At 51.2% G+C, this 16,256-nt stretch overlaps 1 protein-coding gene across 1 annotated transcript in view; it reads left to right on the forward strand.

Moving 5' to 3' along the window:
* The window catches only part of LOC119094054 (neuroglobin-1), a 48,094-nt gene extending 32,055 nt beyond the window's left edge, over window positions 1-16,039 (forward strand). Inside the window, exons 2-3 of the mRNA XM_037217120.1 lie at window positions 10,375-10,606; window positions 14,787-16,039. Coding sequence (XP_037073015.1) covers window positions 10,375-10,606; window positions 14,787-14,939 — 385 coding nt within the window. The 3' untranslated portion in view covers window positions 14,940-16,039. The remainder of the gene's footprint in view (window positions 1-10,374; window positions 10,607-14,786) is intronic.
* Window positions 16,040-16,256: the final 217 nt, after the last annotated feature.

Genomic DNA, 16,256 nt, shown 5'->3' on the forward strand with positions numbered 1-16,256 from the left:
GTCGGTTGTTTCGTTGTCACACCATGCTTAGTTCAAGGTTGTGATTCAGAGATGGCTCTCAATACAGGGCCCTGTATTACGTGAATTTGCATGTTGTGCGCCACACCTACTGCTGGCATGCCATCAATGCGCAGTTTAGTGTATCAAAGGCTTTACAGTTCTATTCTCTCTAACCGCAAAGGCCTACAAGGTTCTAAAGATCGAAACGCAAGATTGCAAGACGCGTTAAAATCTCAGCATTACTCGGCGAAAAAGCTGGGTAAGAATCACTCCACAGCTCGGACCTCTTGTATAGCGGGATAAACACCAAAACAGCAAACCATATTCGTTATAGATTACGCTACCAATCCAACTGAACCAAACAGCTCCTACAAGTATATAAAGAAGACTTGGATTCGCTGCGTAGTGCGTTGACCACCTTGCTTCGCAGAAATGAAAGAGCGACCGTGTATTTATGTTCATCAGTGTTTCATAAATTCTCACTCAGACGGAGAGAGAGCTGCTGCGCTTCTTCAGCGCACAATTTTATGCCCGTGTGCGCTTGGAATTGGAAAAAACAAGGGTTTTGAGAACGTGCATCGCGCAGGACACCGTTCTGGTGTGATTCAAGGATTCTCAGGCTGCCTCAGCCGACCGGTAGGCTCTATCACGTGCGCTTCAAAGTGAATTTTAGGCGGCTGTTGGGAATGGTTAACATATGCTGGGTAAATGCAAATGGTGAAATGGGTAAGATATGCTGAGAAAACAAGCATGGGGGGCGGGGGTATTACATGCTGTATCGCCCAAGTCAGAACATCGACCACAGCAATGTATGGAATTCGTCCTTTTTCACCGGTAATCATTCGAGAACTTGCCGGAGAGAGAGAGGTGGAAGCTCTCCCAGAGCGTCAGTTTGCCGAAAACCCCCATTTACGATGGTTCCATGCGATGTGCTGCCACCATGGCATGGTCACTGCGGCAGTGACACGGAAATAGCACAATAACATTGAGCCGGCACGGCATAATCACACTGGTGTAAGCGCGTCCGTCTGTGTGAGGCAGCCTGTTGCAGCAATCGACTCGCCGACCCTGACACCCATTAAAGATTTGTGTCAGATATTGGCAGCCAGACCAGGCACGGCACTGACATTGATTGCATACTGTAGTAGTTCGATCCGTCTTCCAATGATGCGGCAGGGCTCAATGCTGCCTTTATGCGCAGTGCCAGGAATCGTCGTTAAGTTATCGAGCGTCTTGGGAAAGAGAGATGCCTGCGATCGCGTACCTAAATCACTGCCCAGTGCATCCTTAGTAACTCGTTGATATGGATTATTTGTTTACTGACACATGTATAATCTATAACTGGTAAGCATGCAGAGGAATTAGCACCCGCCCGGGTGGCCGGTTGGATACCCTTCGCTCGGGTGGGAATCAATTTGACGCCCCGAGATCTCAGGAACTGAGAAAGCAAGAGACACCAAATTCGCAGCGTGTATCGATCTTTGCGTGAACTAACTTGGCTCAAAGTTTGAGGTTCTTAGGTCATGACGTTTGGGTCAAATAAGGTCAAACAAATTCAAACTGCAGGTTAGCTTCCAAAGTATCCCAGAACTTGATACCTGTCCTAAAAAAATGGTCGCACGCTTATTTGAGGTGAATGACTTTGTATGACCTTTCTAAGGTCATGGTAATCAAAATGATGCAAGATTACTTTGAGTTTTGCATTTTAATAAGCGACACAGGTTGTGCTAGGCAGTATGCTCTTAAAAACAAAATGTTGATCTGGCCTGGACCAGACCTGGGCCATTTTGGGTCAGTGACCTTTTCCGACCTTTAAAAAGTCCATGGAAGATGTATATTGTTGTTCCTATTATCAATAAATTCGGAATAAGTACCAGAATCTACTCCCATGCTGCAATCCCTAGAGTAATAAAGCAGGTAGGTGTGGCCTTGGTCTGACCTTTACACTTGATCATAGGTCAATGGAATTTGTTCATTTAAGGTGTGTGCAGCCTGTGAAGGTATCTCAGGATGAATGGCTTTGTCTAACACTCCGTTGTCACATCAAATTGAACGACTCCCCCAAAATTTACTTCCATGAATCCACGGCCTGACTGTGACCTGTAGCTGCATGGCCTACAGCAGTCGATGCGCCCTAACCTCCCCCCCCCCCCCCAACCGTGATCTGTAGGTCAGCAGCCTACGCACCTCTTAGAACAACTTTTGCGAAGGTCTAGCTTTACATTAAGCTGATTGAGATCTGATTAACCAATTTATGGAGCCATTTATTCGGACCGTTGCGTGAAATATGCTAGCCATACCTGATGAGCTTTGATCAGGTTTGAATACTTAAAAGACAAATCAGTGCTCCAATCTCTGTTTGACTTAGTGGCTTTGCCTAGATTCAAGAAATGCAATTAAAATTTTTAAAGCCCTTTCTCAAGTATTGTTATGGTCACTTACTATCAGTGGTCAACGTTTGCCAGCTACTTTCATTTGGAAAGCAATCACTGTTTGACAGATGGGCACTGCTCGCCACTCGTCATAGTTGGTCATAAGCCGCTACTGCTCAGTGGTCACCGTCCGCCAATGACTGTTCATCAGCATCACCATATTCAATGGTTTTAAATAGCCGGTGCGTTTCAGTGACGGCTGTTGACTGGTAACCGCCGTTGGTCGGACGCGTATTTGTGCAACATCGGTTGTGGCGCCTGATCGGTAAAACTGACGCATGTTGGCATCCTGGCCTGCTCTCAACGTGGTCCAACAAGCAGGTTTGTCCGGCCCACTCTCTTCTTAAAGTGGAGGGGGTGGGGTTGGGGAGGGGTGAGGGACTGGAGCCCAAGTTAAATCATCTACAAACATTGTTTTGAAAGGTATGCATTGCTTTAGCTGATGTAACCTCAACCTTGACGTTCATATCACCAGAAACAAATTCCAGCTATTGTTGTTTATGACGCAACGGCCGGGTGGCCATTTTTACTTTAAACTCAGAATTTGACATGATGTGAGTCTGACTTTAATTGACCTTTGCAAGGCCTGCAGTCATGGATAATGTTCAGAACGTCATCATTTAACGTCTCAGAATGGCTAGACAAACAGTCTGATGGACAGACAGCCAAGAACACGTCGCGGAACGGCAATTTAGAGTTTCGCCATTGGGAACCTTCGACAACAGGGCCATGGCTGTGTGAGCTGACAAGACGGAAATTGAAATGTCCGGGTTTGAGATTAACCATTGTTGCATTCTTTTGTAACTCAGCTGGCCTAAATGCTACTACGACGCGCTAAACGATTGGCGACACACTCGCGAGAAATGAGAGGGGCCGGACGCGTCCGTTGTGGCCGTGGCTAAACTCAGCAGTTTGCATGCGCTTCATTTCGTGCTTTTCATTCTCGTCATAATGTGACACCTTTATGAAGAGTGAGTAGGATATGGTTCTCCCTTCCTCCACCTATGCCTGCGTTACAATTCGTCAGCTATCCTCGTTTACCAACGATCCGTACTCGGTTCTCGTCGCTGGCCACCGTTGGTTGGATTCTTCCATTTGTCGGTGTTCGCCGATCATTAGTCCGCAAATCGTCTACAGGAAGCGTCCCGTTAGTATAACCCGTCCTCTTTTCGTGACGTAATGATGCCGGCGTTGCTTTCCCGTAAGGCTCGCCTGCCACCATTTCTGGACACGAGAGTACTCGAATTGATACGCTTTGCTATGCTGCCGTCTGGTATCCATATTTGTCCCAGTCCGGGTCAGTTCCGGCCGCACGCAGGGTATTCAGCTTTCCGCCCGCTCGGGCCGCAGGTCAACTCGCTTAGTGGGGCGATGGTGCTCAAGCCTGCTGGGCATCTTGCCCGTCGCAAGCTGGCAGTGCTTGCGCAGCGCCCGCCGCAGAGCTCGAGGGTAGGAGCGGCCCGGGACCGCCGGACGCCGACACCCGGCCACGCGTGGAGCGTGTCATTAGCGCCCCGCTCTGGCATCGGCGGGGCTCCGCGGGGCCGGCTGCGACCGGCCACCGGACGGCCGGCCAAGGGCGCGCCCAGGCGCCGGAGCAGGGGCACCGCTGCTCCGCCGGGGGCCGCGCCGGGTCGCCGGGATGGGCCCCAATACCGCCGTCTGCGGGCGACGACCACGAATCAGGGGGCGCCACATCTTGGGCCTGGAGCCCCCCCTAACTCAGCGCCCGGTCCCCCGGGCGCCTCCCCGGGCCTGGAGCCGCCCCTGACGCACCGCCCGGTCCCCCGGGCGCCTCCCCGGGCGCCCTGGCTGCCGGCCAGATCGCCTATTCATTACTCAAAGATGAAAGAGCGGAAATATGGGCGGCCGATGTGGCCCCCTCAGCTGCGGCTGGGGAGGAGGCGAGGCCCGGCCGCGGCGGTGCTGGGCCCTTGACGACAGGCCTTCCTGCGTTCCTGGTCATCTGGGCCGGGGGCACGAAGCTAGTGGCATACAGCTGCAATCAGCGCACACACAGCTCCCCTTTATTTTACTCGTCACGCCTGGCGACGCCGCATCAATGTGGCACGGGCAGCGTGACAGCAATTAAGCCGCCGCTACCCCTGCGTCCCGCCCATCGTCCGGCAGCAGGTCACGATGAAATGCGTGTTCACGATCACAAGCCGAAGAATAACACGCCTGGTCGTGTCGACCGATCGAAACAGCCGCGCCGGTCGCATGCCCCGCGGCACAGATCATAGGTCACAGACGCCCCACCAGACGCCGCTGACCAGGCATTGACGGCGGGCGTCGTCGGCCTGGTCCCCCACACACCGGCGACGTCGACGACGTCACGGCCCGTCGGCGCCGACAGGATGCTGCTGACTCAGGCGCGGTATCTCTCCTCGTCATCGATAATTCGTCACGAGCGAGGCCGAGGAGCGGGGGCGGCTCTGCGGGCGGGGACCGGGCGGGCGGAGAACGGCGCTGTCGTCGATCGCATTTAAAAGTCTGCCTGTTACCTGGCAAAACTCTATTCAGCACTCCTGCCGTTGCTTTCACGGAATCTTCCTCTCACGCCGGCCCTGTCCAGCCCCCTGTCGGCACTCGCTTGATATTTATTTCCGACTGCGTCACTGAGTTTCTTCACTGCGATTCCTGTCGGCAAGACGCGAAGAATCAGGGCGGTTCGATTGCACATCACGCATGCTGAGGCAGCAAATGGATGTCTGCGCGGTTATTGGTCTTGACCGGAACCTTTCACACTGAGCAGAATATGAACTCTGGAAAATGAATGGAACTAGACATAAGCCAAAATCCCCAAAATGCCCCCGGGATCGGATCGCTTTGATCTGAATCCCAAATATACTGGGATCCTGTATTTTTTAAATTTCGTTGAGAATCTTTTGGGAACCTGAACCATTTTTGAAATGCCGTACAATAATTGTCTGGGGTCATGGATTTTTGTAAGTTTCCAAAGGATCTTATGAGATCTTGAAAGTTTGGAGCTTTTCCTGGAATATCCCCAGGGATCCTAAAGTCAACTTAAAGTTGCCAAATAATATTAAAAATATTTTCAACAGCCTGCAGAGAGCCATAAGATCTTATGAGATCTTGAAAGTTTGGAGCTTTTCCTGGAATATCCCCAGGGATCCTAAAGTCAACTTAAAGTTGCCAAATAATATTTAAAATATTTTCAACAGCCTGCAGAGAGTCTTAGATAGCTCTAAAAGCCAAACTAATAGTAAACAGGACAGCTTTGATTTCATATTTTGGACCTTTATCTGTATCACCACCATCAACATGGGGAATGCCATGCTTTTGCTTATTGCCATCCTGTCATCTTATTGGCAATCATGTCAGATCTCATAAATGCACGCATGTGCACGATCAACTTTCAGTATTATGTAATATAACCAGCACTATGACATCTGTACTTTGTCAGTAATCCATTTATTTCCATGAATTATACGTGCCGGCTGCTTCCTGTTCATCCTCTTTCTCCTTAAACTTTATTGCAGGAAAAAAAATAGGAAAGGTATAACTGCAATGACATAGTGAGCTTAACCCTAATTTAACAATTCGGAATGGCACTAATGAAGTCCACCTACACCGCATAGCGACATCAAGAGGCAGAGAGATCGTCATAACCATAGTTAATCTACTCGTACCAAACATTTTGAGTTTCGAAACGTGGATCTCTGACACTGGGTAGCGCGCATTTCTCAGTCACGACACGATCAGTCGTCATCGCCCACGCCCTGCTAAGGGGTCTCACGAAGGGGAGGCATGCATCATCTGTCTCTCGCGCGCCGCTATCTGCCAGTCTCTCTGCGCCGTCATCTGTCTCTCGTGCGCCGCTATTGCGCAGCGTCTGGATCAGACGCCTCGCCGATGCCTGCAAAGCTCTCTTGTTTTGGGTGCAGCGCCGACGCTCGGCGTCCCGTAGCCGCCCACCCGGCGCGCCCCATCGATTTCACAGCAGGTTGACGTATCTGACGACAAACATCATTAGGCCTGATAAAGTGTGCGGTGTGTTCCCAAGGTTTCAAGCAATCTCATTTCGTGCAGACAGCTTAGCCGGCACCAGAAAGGTCATCCTGCATGATCGTGAGCGATTGCCGGAAGCTTATGTAAGTGAATTGAATGCTGCTCGTTGTAGACGTGCTCCTCCTCGGCGTGCACCTAGCCTGCAGCACGGAGTTCCCCGATACTAACGATCGCGGTGGCCGCTCTCGCCATCCGGTGGATGTATATCCAGCCGCTCGGTGCTTTGCCCCCGCTTCGTTGATAGCGCGCACCAGGCCGTGATAGTGCTGGATCAGTTTCTCATCTGGCTCCCGAGCAATGCAGCCTTATCGGAGGTACTAGTTCAACTGTTTCAATAGGAGCGGAGAAGGGAGCGAGAACCCTGCGGCACAAGCAGCAATACGATCTCTATTAAGTGCAAAAGCATGCATAGTTCCTGGCCGGCGGTTCCGTGTATATGTTGTACTCGGCACATTCTAGTTGCCGTGTTTTCCCTTCATATGGCCGCACAGGAGCGCGGCGCGCCACGCAGACGGTACCTCATCAAAGTTAATAAGTACCATTTAGTTCCTGACGCGACTGCTGCGAACGCGGGTGCGCTCCGCGAAGACGGAACCTCTTAACATAGTAGCAGGTGCTCGATCGGGCGTGAACGGCACCGGAGGCGCCCTGTATTGCGGTACAGCATAGAGCTCCAGGCGGCTGCGGCGGCCGAGCGGCTGCAGGGAAGCGGGTGTCAAACACGATACGCTGACGAGCCCCAGACTGTATGGTCCCTAAGCCATGTACCTGCAATAGTCCGTATCTGATCCGTTTCTAAAGCTTTCATTGACGCCCGTCATTTTTTGTCGCTTCCTGGACCTACAAATAGCATGTCTATTCTTTTCAATAGGCCGGTAACTAGGCGCTGAATCTAGCCACCCACTTGTGATCTGCACGGCCGCAATCATGAGCCAAGCGCGTTCAATACCGGCGTAATGTACTTGGCGGTGCTGACGGCAGGGAGCCTGTTACGGTCACATTCGGATCCAAGCTCTACGTGCTGTGCACTTATATAGGGTACTCAGGTAAATACAGCGGAGGAGGCACTCTTAAGTGTGTACTTCTCACAATCAATGGCCCCTGACAGAAGGAAAAAAGTTGGCATGATAAAGTATCATTAAGCACTGTACAGTGTTAAGCACTGTAAATTATCATTAACCCCCTCTCTAGAGAAAATACTTACTGCGCCTCTGACAAGCCCATCACCCACGCTGTCAGTGCCGGGAGGTGAGCTCGCTCTGAGAGTAACTGGTCCGCATTGAGTCACTGTATTCGTTAAGCTCCCCTTCCCATTGCACCGGTGCATGGCGCTGACGTATTTTGGTGACGTAACCGGAAGCGGTCACGGTGATTGGTCAGATCAGAAGACGGAACGCTGGCTCTACCTGCTCGGTCCAGAAACCCGTTGTGTTTTGCCAGAATCATTCAGAATCGATGTAGCTTTTAGAGGTTCGCTCAAAGTAGAGATCTGGTCTCGTTACTGTTGCTAGCCATTTTCAGGACTTGTGTCTGGATTACAGTGGCCGGTGGTTAGTGCTTACTCACTGCAGCATCACGTAGTTTATCGAGGGCATGAAATGACTCAAGTGCCCGTCGTAGCTTTAACTGTCCCATCATTGGGATCGGTGGGGGCTGGACTCCGGCAGCTCTTGGGCAGATTAGACTATGTCTACGTTTGGACCACGTAAAACGTCGCTTGAATGGAAACTGACCCTAATGTCCTTCAATATATGGTTATTTTATGTCGAACAGCACGATGGAGTGACGCCGAGCAGGACATCACTGTTTAATCTCCATACGGTACGCAATCGATGCGACCCCCGGTCTGGTGCGATGCGACATAACTTAGCACCGCAGCGTATACACCTGGCTGCATATGGCGACAGCTGGCGAAGAGGTCACGGCGGAGTCGTAGCCAGAAAGTATGAGTTGCTGAGGTGAAAATATCGATAATGATTATAGGTGACATCAGTGATGGCTACTGTATTCAATGCCATGGCCATCCTCGTAAGCGCTGTATCCGATGTGGGCACGGATGATGTCCCGATGGGTACAGCTCACCACCAATACCATCGTACTGGGAGCGTCATCCGATATGCGGCACGCGTCATTGAGCAGCCAGAGGATGTCATGGATCAGTTTCAACATCCGATCAGCAGTGGTGCTCGCTGTCGCACGCAGTCCGCCCGCTACGTATGCGCATGCCATCACAGATAGCTGGACGTCACAGATCTGTCGCAGCGCTGGCCTGCTGGTTGAGGGCGCTGCTCGCAAGTCGCCACCCTCCCCGCCGCCAGAGGCCGTCAGTCGCGCGCTGCTCGAAGCGCGTCACCAGCAAGCAGCCAGCCCCCCCCCCCCCCCGCCCCCTCTCTCCCGAGCCGGGCAGGTCAGCCTCTTCTCCGCGGCCGCTCTCCCGATCCGACCACCGGGCGTCGGAGGCTCTGACTGGGAGAGGGAGCGCACCAGCGGGTGATTAGCGTCGTTTGCCGCCCGGGTCGATGCCGGGTGTCGCGTTAGCAGCGGTCCTCTGTCGGCGGCCGATGCCGCCGGACGTTGGTCGTCCCAGCTCAGCGGCAGCAACACCCCGGCAGAGTCTGGCGTAGCGAGGCGCGCGTCTCTTGGGGCATGGTGCAACGACAAGCTGTTTGCTACTTTCAGTCATCGCCTTCACCACCAGCAATCTAATGCGTAATACATGTACTGTTCGCTTGCATCGTGTACGCAAGGTATCATCTGCGCAAATATTGCCTGAATGCTGAATTAACGCCTAGCCCGTGCTCCATCTGCGGGCGATGCCAGCCTATTCGGCTACATTGTGCAGTGATGCGCTCGATCGAGTGCCGTCCCGAGCTTGAGGCCACCTCTTTGGCTTACGACCACCTCACTCTCCATCCTCCCACAGACGTGCGGGGCCGGAAATGGCCCAAATGGCTCCCACCGACGGGGGCGGGCGCCGACCGAGGCGGCGCGGTCCACTGCTCGTGCAATCACCGGAGACGGCTAACGTTTCTCTGATGGAGCCGAAAGCCATGCCACTGCCGCGCTTGCTCGGTGACATGACGCTCTCCCTTCTTCACGCCGCTGCACGCGTGTAGCCCTCAGCGGCGTTGGTCAGTTGGTGACCCCATTGCTTGCGTGCATTTCCTAAAGTGAGTACGAGAGCACGATGTCAAAAATGTAAAAAGCCCTGGATCAGCCCAAGAGCGGCTGTAGCCAAGAGACGCTGCGGCCGAGAAATATCTGTTGTGCTAGCACCCAGTTCAATGAGCTTTGCAAGACACTATGGGAGTATGACGCGTTCCAAAACGGAATGATTAGCCGCTGGCCTTTACTTCGCCAGCCGATAAAAACCACTGGTCGTTAGGAATCGATGGCAGCACGTTAGCAACACAATATTTCTGCTCAAATTGACCCATTCACCTTCGCAGTTGGGCTGGAATCATTGTGGGCTGAGAGCGGGTTTAAACAGATAATGCTTCAGACATTCTGATAAATGCCTCCAGTGAAGTGCTCGTCACTGCCCGACGTGTGTTAGCACAGGCCCAAACGCGACTGCCCGGCCGGCCAGAGCGAGATCGGTGTGGCCGTGCGATTAGGTGGTCGCGACCTCTGACCTCAAGTGACTCGACCAAATGGCACAGCTCCCCTACCTAGTCCTCGAAAGTTTAAAGGGATCCTGATAAACGTGTTCAGAATGGAATTATCGAAATACCACAGCACCAGCAATTCATGGGCACAAGCACCGCCTCCCCTTCAGCGGAAAATTTGGCCGTAGTTTGCCGTCCAGTTATAGCTTTGTAATTGTTGTTTGCTCGCCTACTGACGCTTGGCAGGCGGCCTTGGCCTCCGCCGCTCGACCGTCCGTGTTGAATCTCGGCCGCCGTTGCAGGCTGTTTGAGGAGCACGAGGCGCTGCTGAACTTCTTCGAGAAGTTTCGCGAGCTGCGCACCAAGGACGAGCAGGCGGAGAGCCTGGAGTTGGCCGAGCACGCGGCGATGGTGATGGCCACCCTGGACGAGAGCATCCGCGCCCTGGAGGACATGGACGCCTTCTTCGTGCTCCTGCATCAGGCTGGTGCTGCTCACACCAAGGTGCCTGGCTTCAAGACCGAGTTCTTCTGGGTGAGCTGGACACAGTCCTTTCCTTGCTCAGCACTGGGACCCTTCGGTGCTGCGGACGTTTTCGACAGCGAACGAACCGCTAACAATATATTGGAGACCATCATGGAGCCTACCTTGCGCGCCTGTGACCAGCCGAAAGCCTCGTTCATGGTTGTAGCAGCATCACTGCAAGCGTGCTGCAAGCGAATCGGCAAACCTTTTTGGATGGTTAGGGGACTTTGATGTTTAAATGAGTGAAACTACTCGACCATATGACATCCCACTGGCAGGCCTGCATATACACAGCCAAAAAGCGCGGGATAATGTTTTGATGAAAAGATGGCCTCATGTTCTTATGTTGATTTCGTAGTGATCACTTTTGTCTCATTTTAAATTGACGATGCGTAGGAATCTTGCCAGTGCAGCATCGCATGACAGAGATCACCGGGCAGATAATTTAATTTACAACTTGTTTGTAGACAAGGGTCAATATTACGACACGTGACATCAGGATAAATATTCCATTCAAGATTTCTCGCTGCAGACATAGCCGCGTTAAATCAATTTACGGAGTCATGTTTAATCGCGCTTGGAATAGTGACGTTTCAATAGATGCTCGCAGCTTTTTCTCTGAGTACACCCCATATATATGTATATATATATATATATATATATATTATATATATATATATACATATATACATTATATATAGATATGTATATATATATACTATATATATATATATATACCATGTGAAAGCATTGGTCATGCGATTCCACTGAAAGAATTACTATCACGTGCTCAGCAAATGGGATTATACGCAAATTTTGATAAAAAAAATAACAGGTCGTGTCGTGTATTCAGTTCATGACCAGGTCATAAACGCGGGCTGAAATGTATCTTGTGGTATTAAGCTTGATTCCTTTCGAAGCAATTATGGCACAATTCCTCAGCTTGCTGTCATTAATCTCTCTTCGCACGTCCGATTTTCACATCCTAAGCATACCACAGTCGGTGGGTGCAATCCTGACGGGATTTATCACCCAATCGACATCGAACATAGGGAGAGAAACCAGTGGATTACCTTTCTCTTTCCATATTCCCTGAATCCCATTTGAAACTCTGGCACCAACACCTGACCATCCATGCCAAATCAAGACCAATTAATTGCGTGCACGTATTCGTGCACCAACAAATTTAGCACGCACTGGTCAGATATACAGCTAAGACAGTTGCGCAAAAAGGCAAATAAGGTTGCATATATTTTAGGTTACCTCATGATGTATAATGTTATTTCCCCGGTTCATCAGAAGCCTGCCCTGTCAGGTCAGCTTATGCCAGTTTTGGTAGGGAATTCTTGCCAATGCTGATTATTCTATAATTACGAGCGACGGCCACATGATAAACGAACCGTAACGATATCAGCACGTGTTTGCTGATAGGCTTAAAGACCGGCCAACCACGCTTTTGGCAGCCTCATATCGTAACAGCCAGCGCTTGTGCCGCTTTTCATTTTACGGCAAAAAGAAATAATTCTTGAAAAGTTGGACCGAACATTTTTAGCCCTCGTGCGATGGGGGTCTAGACACCTAGGGTTTTCTGGAATAAATTCTGGACGTTTTTGAACACAACTCTGACATTTAGGCAGTCGAGCGTACCAGTTCACATCATATTTGCGTGTTATTAAATGTTGTTTGCTGCTTGAAATGCTGTTTGTGTATTTGCATGCGTTTTTTCTGACGTAAACAGTACATCAGCCATTATCCTTTTCTTCCCAGTAAGGAGTTTCGGTCCGATGCCGACCGATATCTTGACCTTTTCTCAACTTTGCTGGTTGAACAACTAGCTCTAAAAGTGGGACATTTGGCGAGGATTTACCTACCCTGTTCCGGACCCTCTCCCAGCTTTCCCCAAGTGGCCGATTGAGTAATTCCACCCGTTCCCCGAGCCGTCCATAGCGAGTTTACATCAATGGGAATCCGATCCCGATCGGGATTTCCCCACCTTTTCCTATCCGACCAGTTGGGGAATCCCGAGCATTTCGCACGCTGCCTTGGGGATAAAACGCGCAAAGAGATGTCCGCTCCCGATCGAGATTTTCTTCTATTTCCCTTAAGCGGGCCGGTCGGTAAAACCACACTTCTCCTATCTGCCTAAAAACTGCCTATAGGGGTGAATACGCAGTGGAAAAAGTATGGTACCGATAGGGTATCCAACCCGTTCCCGAATAGGGAGGCTTGAGGAACTCCCAGGTTGCCTCAATTGATGACTGATACCGGGGACTCGGTCGGGGAAAGCTTGGGAAAACAAACGCGTTTCCCAAGCCGGTCGAGGGCGCTTGAAGATCTTTTCCCCAATCTTTTCCGATCTGTCCTCAAGCAAACTGCCGGCTAGATCGGTGTTACATCAATGTATGCATCATTATCACACTGGAAGATTCTGCAATCTCACGTCATCTGAGTTCAGACTAGACCAAAGCTTGATCTCTGTCATCGGATTTGATCCTTTGAATGCCATATGATATATAACCCAATGGCGCATGTCGAATGGGCCTTGGAAGGCCCAGAAAATCCTTTCCAGCCCTGTTTTTGTCATTTATGTGGTTTAGTTAGTTGTTGGTATAGTCGTAAGAACGGGCCAATGCAACAATAACGTTCATCCCTTTGTCCCGATGTGACCCAACTCTGCCGTCCAAAAGTAAAACCCCATATGTTGATTTTTGGCCATTTTGCGCTTTTTATGTCACCTGATTCATCTACTCATGCTGATTTTGGTTATTTAAACAACTAATAGAAATTTTTCCAAAGGCTTAGCCCATTGTTTAGCTAAAAGCTTGTGAAAATTTCAACTATTGCTTTAAATATCTGAATGTAGCATGAGAAGACGAATCAGATGGCATAAAAAGCGCAAAATGTCTCGAAATGAACATGTGCGGCTTTACCTTTGGACAGAGAACTAAGGTCATATAAATTTATGTCCACTAGCTCCGTCACTATGCCTCAGGGTCATTGGAGGTTTCTCAAGCATGTGGAATGGACATAATCATTTTTGGTTGTCTCTCCAGTGAACGCTCATAGGGACGTCGTCAAGCTCCCGGGCAGTCGGGATTTGTCACCTTCTCCCCTCTCCCGGGGGGAGAAGGTGACAGATCCCGCTCTCCTTACTCTATTTCTCTCCTGTCTCTTATATTACCTGATTTGGTAAGTCAAAGATCACTTGCATCATTATTCATTCACGCCTATGTGATGCTGTTACACTGGTACTTCCTAATCCAGTTTTCCCGTGACTCTAGTCTTTTTAGTTCTCGAGATATCAGGGGCATCTGAGGCTCCTTGTAAAGCGAATGTAAAAATGTGCCATAGGGCTAGAGATATGGTTCATTACCACCAGGATTCCACCATGATTCATCTCCATAAGCACAGCAATAGCTGCAACTTAAAATTTTCCACTGCGAAAAAAATGACCGACAGCGGACGAAAACAGGTGCAGATCCGAAATCGCAGAGACATGAATGAGCACGTTCCGACCGAGCTGAACACGGCCAACCGTATGAAAGAACATGCGGGTTGGCGTGCGCTGCCGGGCTTGCCCCCTGAGCGCAAACAGTCACGCCTCACGCGCGCAAACGGTCACGCCTCCTGCGTGCAAACGGTCATGCCTCCTCACGCCTCACGCCTCTCGCTCGCAAATGGTTGCACCTCCTCACGCCTCATGCCTCCCGCGCGCAAGCGGTCACGCCTTCTCACACCTCATACCTCCCGCGCGCAAACGGTCACGGCTCCTCACGCCTCATGCTTCCCGCGCGCAAATGGTCACGCCTCCTCACGCCTCATGTCTCCCGCGCGCGAACGCTCACGCCTCCTCACGCCTTCCGCGCGCAAGGCTCAGGTCGCACCGTCTGAGGCGTTTTTAACTTCGGCATCCAGATTAAATCTCCAAAGAAGAGGCTGTTGATGATCAGGAAGGGGTAGGTCCCGGCCTGGTCCGTTGCCTTAACACCAAGCGGGATTTGTATGCCAGAATGGTGCGCGTATTTCCCAAGCAGTAATTACAGTTGAATGGATAATTAGACGACGCTGATATTGAATCGTCGCGACGCTTTGCTTCAGAGTTGCTGATGTCACCAGCTGGAGGAATCGGAAAAACGCAGTCCACGTGAGGAACGCAGACCAACAAATAACTCGCCATTGCCCATTTCAGAAAATCAAGAACCCGTTCTTGGAGGCCGTCAAAGTAACTCTTGGGGACGCCTACACAGACAATATGGACAGCATTTACAGAATCACCATCGACTTCGTGCTGAGCACGCTGGTAGAGGGATTCGAGAAGGCAGAGAGTGCGGCGAACTCCTGAGCAGCGAACCCGTGAGATGTGTAACGCTCAGTCCCAGCCGTCGGCTCTCCTGGCCGGCGCCCGGTGACCTTCGGGGTCACGTGACCGCAGCTGGCCAATCGAGTGCGTGTTCAGTGACGTCAGACGGTCAACGCCGGCCGTCTGTTCGCGCCGAGGCCCGCACGTGGCGGGCAGCGGGACGGTGCGCGGCCACCGGCGGATGTACACGGTGATTAGCGAGGTGGCGTGTCGTGCGAGCGTGCGCGGGCCAGCGCCCTCTTCCTAGGAGATAACAGCGTTTATTGCGGTCTGCGTGTGCTACCCGCGAGTCGTGTATTGTGGTCTGCGTGTGTCATTCTCGAGTCGTTTCCATGGCAGCAGATTGTCACCGCGGAACACCGGTCCATCGGGCTTCGCCGCTGGAGGCGGAGCGGGACCATGAGAGGCGCTGTGATGCGTGACACCCAACCTCAGACAGGGATGAGGGATCCAGGAAAGCTTCCGAGGATCGCCCACTTCTGACGCGGGAGCGAATCTTTTATAGACTGTTCGCATTGGCATGTTTGTTCCGCTTTTGGCGCGCGCTGGTGTCGGGCGCCCGTTCATTGGACAAGGACGACCGAGCCATAACCGCACGTTTGTTTACGCCATATTTCTTTTTGAAAACGCCGCATTTGTCGTCACGTATCGTCACTGCTCGCAGGATATGCTTTCCTGTATCCTATCTGGTCACGTAGGGCATTCTTCTAGAGGAGTTTTGGTTGCCGGCTTAAATGCTTAGTGGTAATTTATTCTTATATTTGTGGACGATCTGTAGTTCTGAAGTCGAGGGTAGCTTCTTGGAAACCTTGCTGCATAGCCGCTTACCCATTTGAGATTATGCAAGCGGACGTTCGAAGCCCAGGTATGACTTTCATCGCGACGAGCAATCTGTCTTAGACCGTCGATTTAAGCACCCTCGGGTATGCATTCATTCGGGGCCACACATTCTCTCAGACGTGACCTGCTTTTGACAAGCGTCCGAAGCACGCGGAAAGGCTTGTGCGAATAGCCCTATGAAAGCCATCGGGAGGTCCGTGCAGATTTTAGGTCGATGTTTTGCACGACATCCCCGGTGGTCGACAGCACACGATGTGCGTAATGCAAACCTAGGCCCCGTGTCTAAATTCAGAAACGTTTTGGAGCACATGCCGTCTCAAAAGTATGGGGGGCTGAGTTATGTCGTTACAAAGAGCACAACGGCATGGGTGTACCATCCATGCATGGTCGCGCTTAGCAATGTCAGAACCACTATAGTTATAAATCCATTGGCCCAACTATGAAGTAAGTATGACCAGA

This window comes from Pollicipes pollicipes, unplaced genomic scaffold (genome assembly GCF_011947565.3).
Source record: "Pollicipes pollicipes isolate AB1234 unplaced genomic scaffold, Ppol_2.1 Scaffold_4002;HRSCAF=4701_pilon_pilon_pilon, whole genome shotgun sequence".
NCBI classification, from domain to species: domain Eukaryota; kingdom Metazoa; phylum Arthropoda; class Thecostraca; order Pollicipedomorpha; family Pollicipedidae; genus Pollicipes; species Pollicipes pollicipes.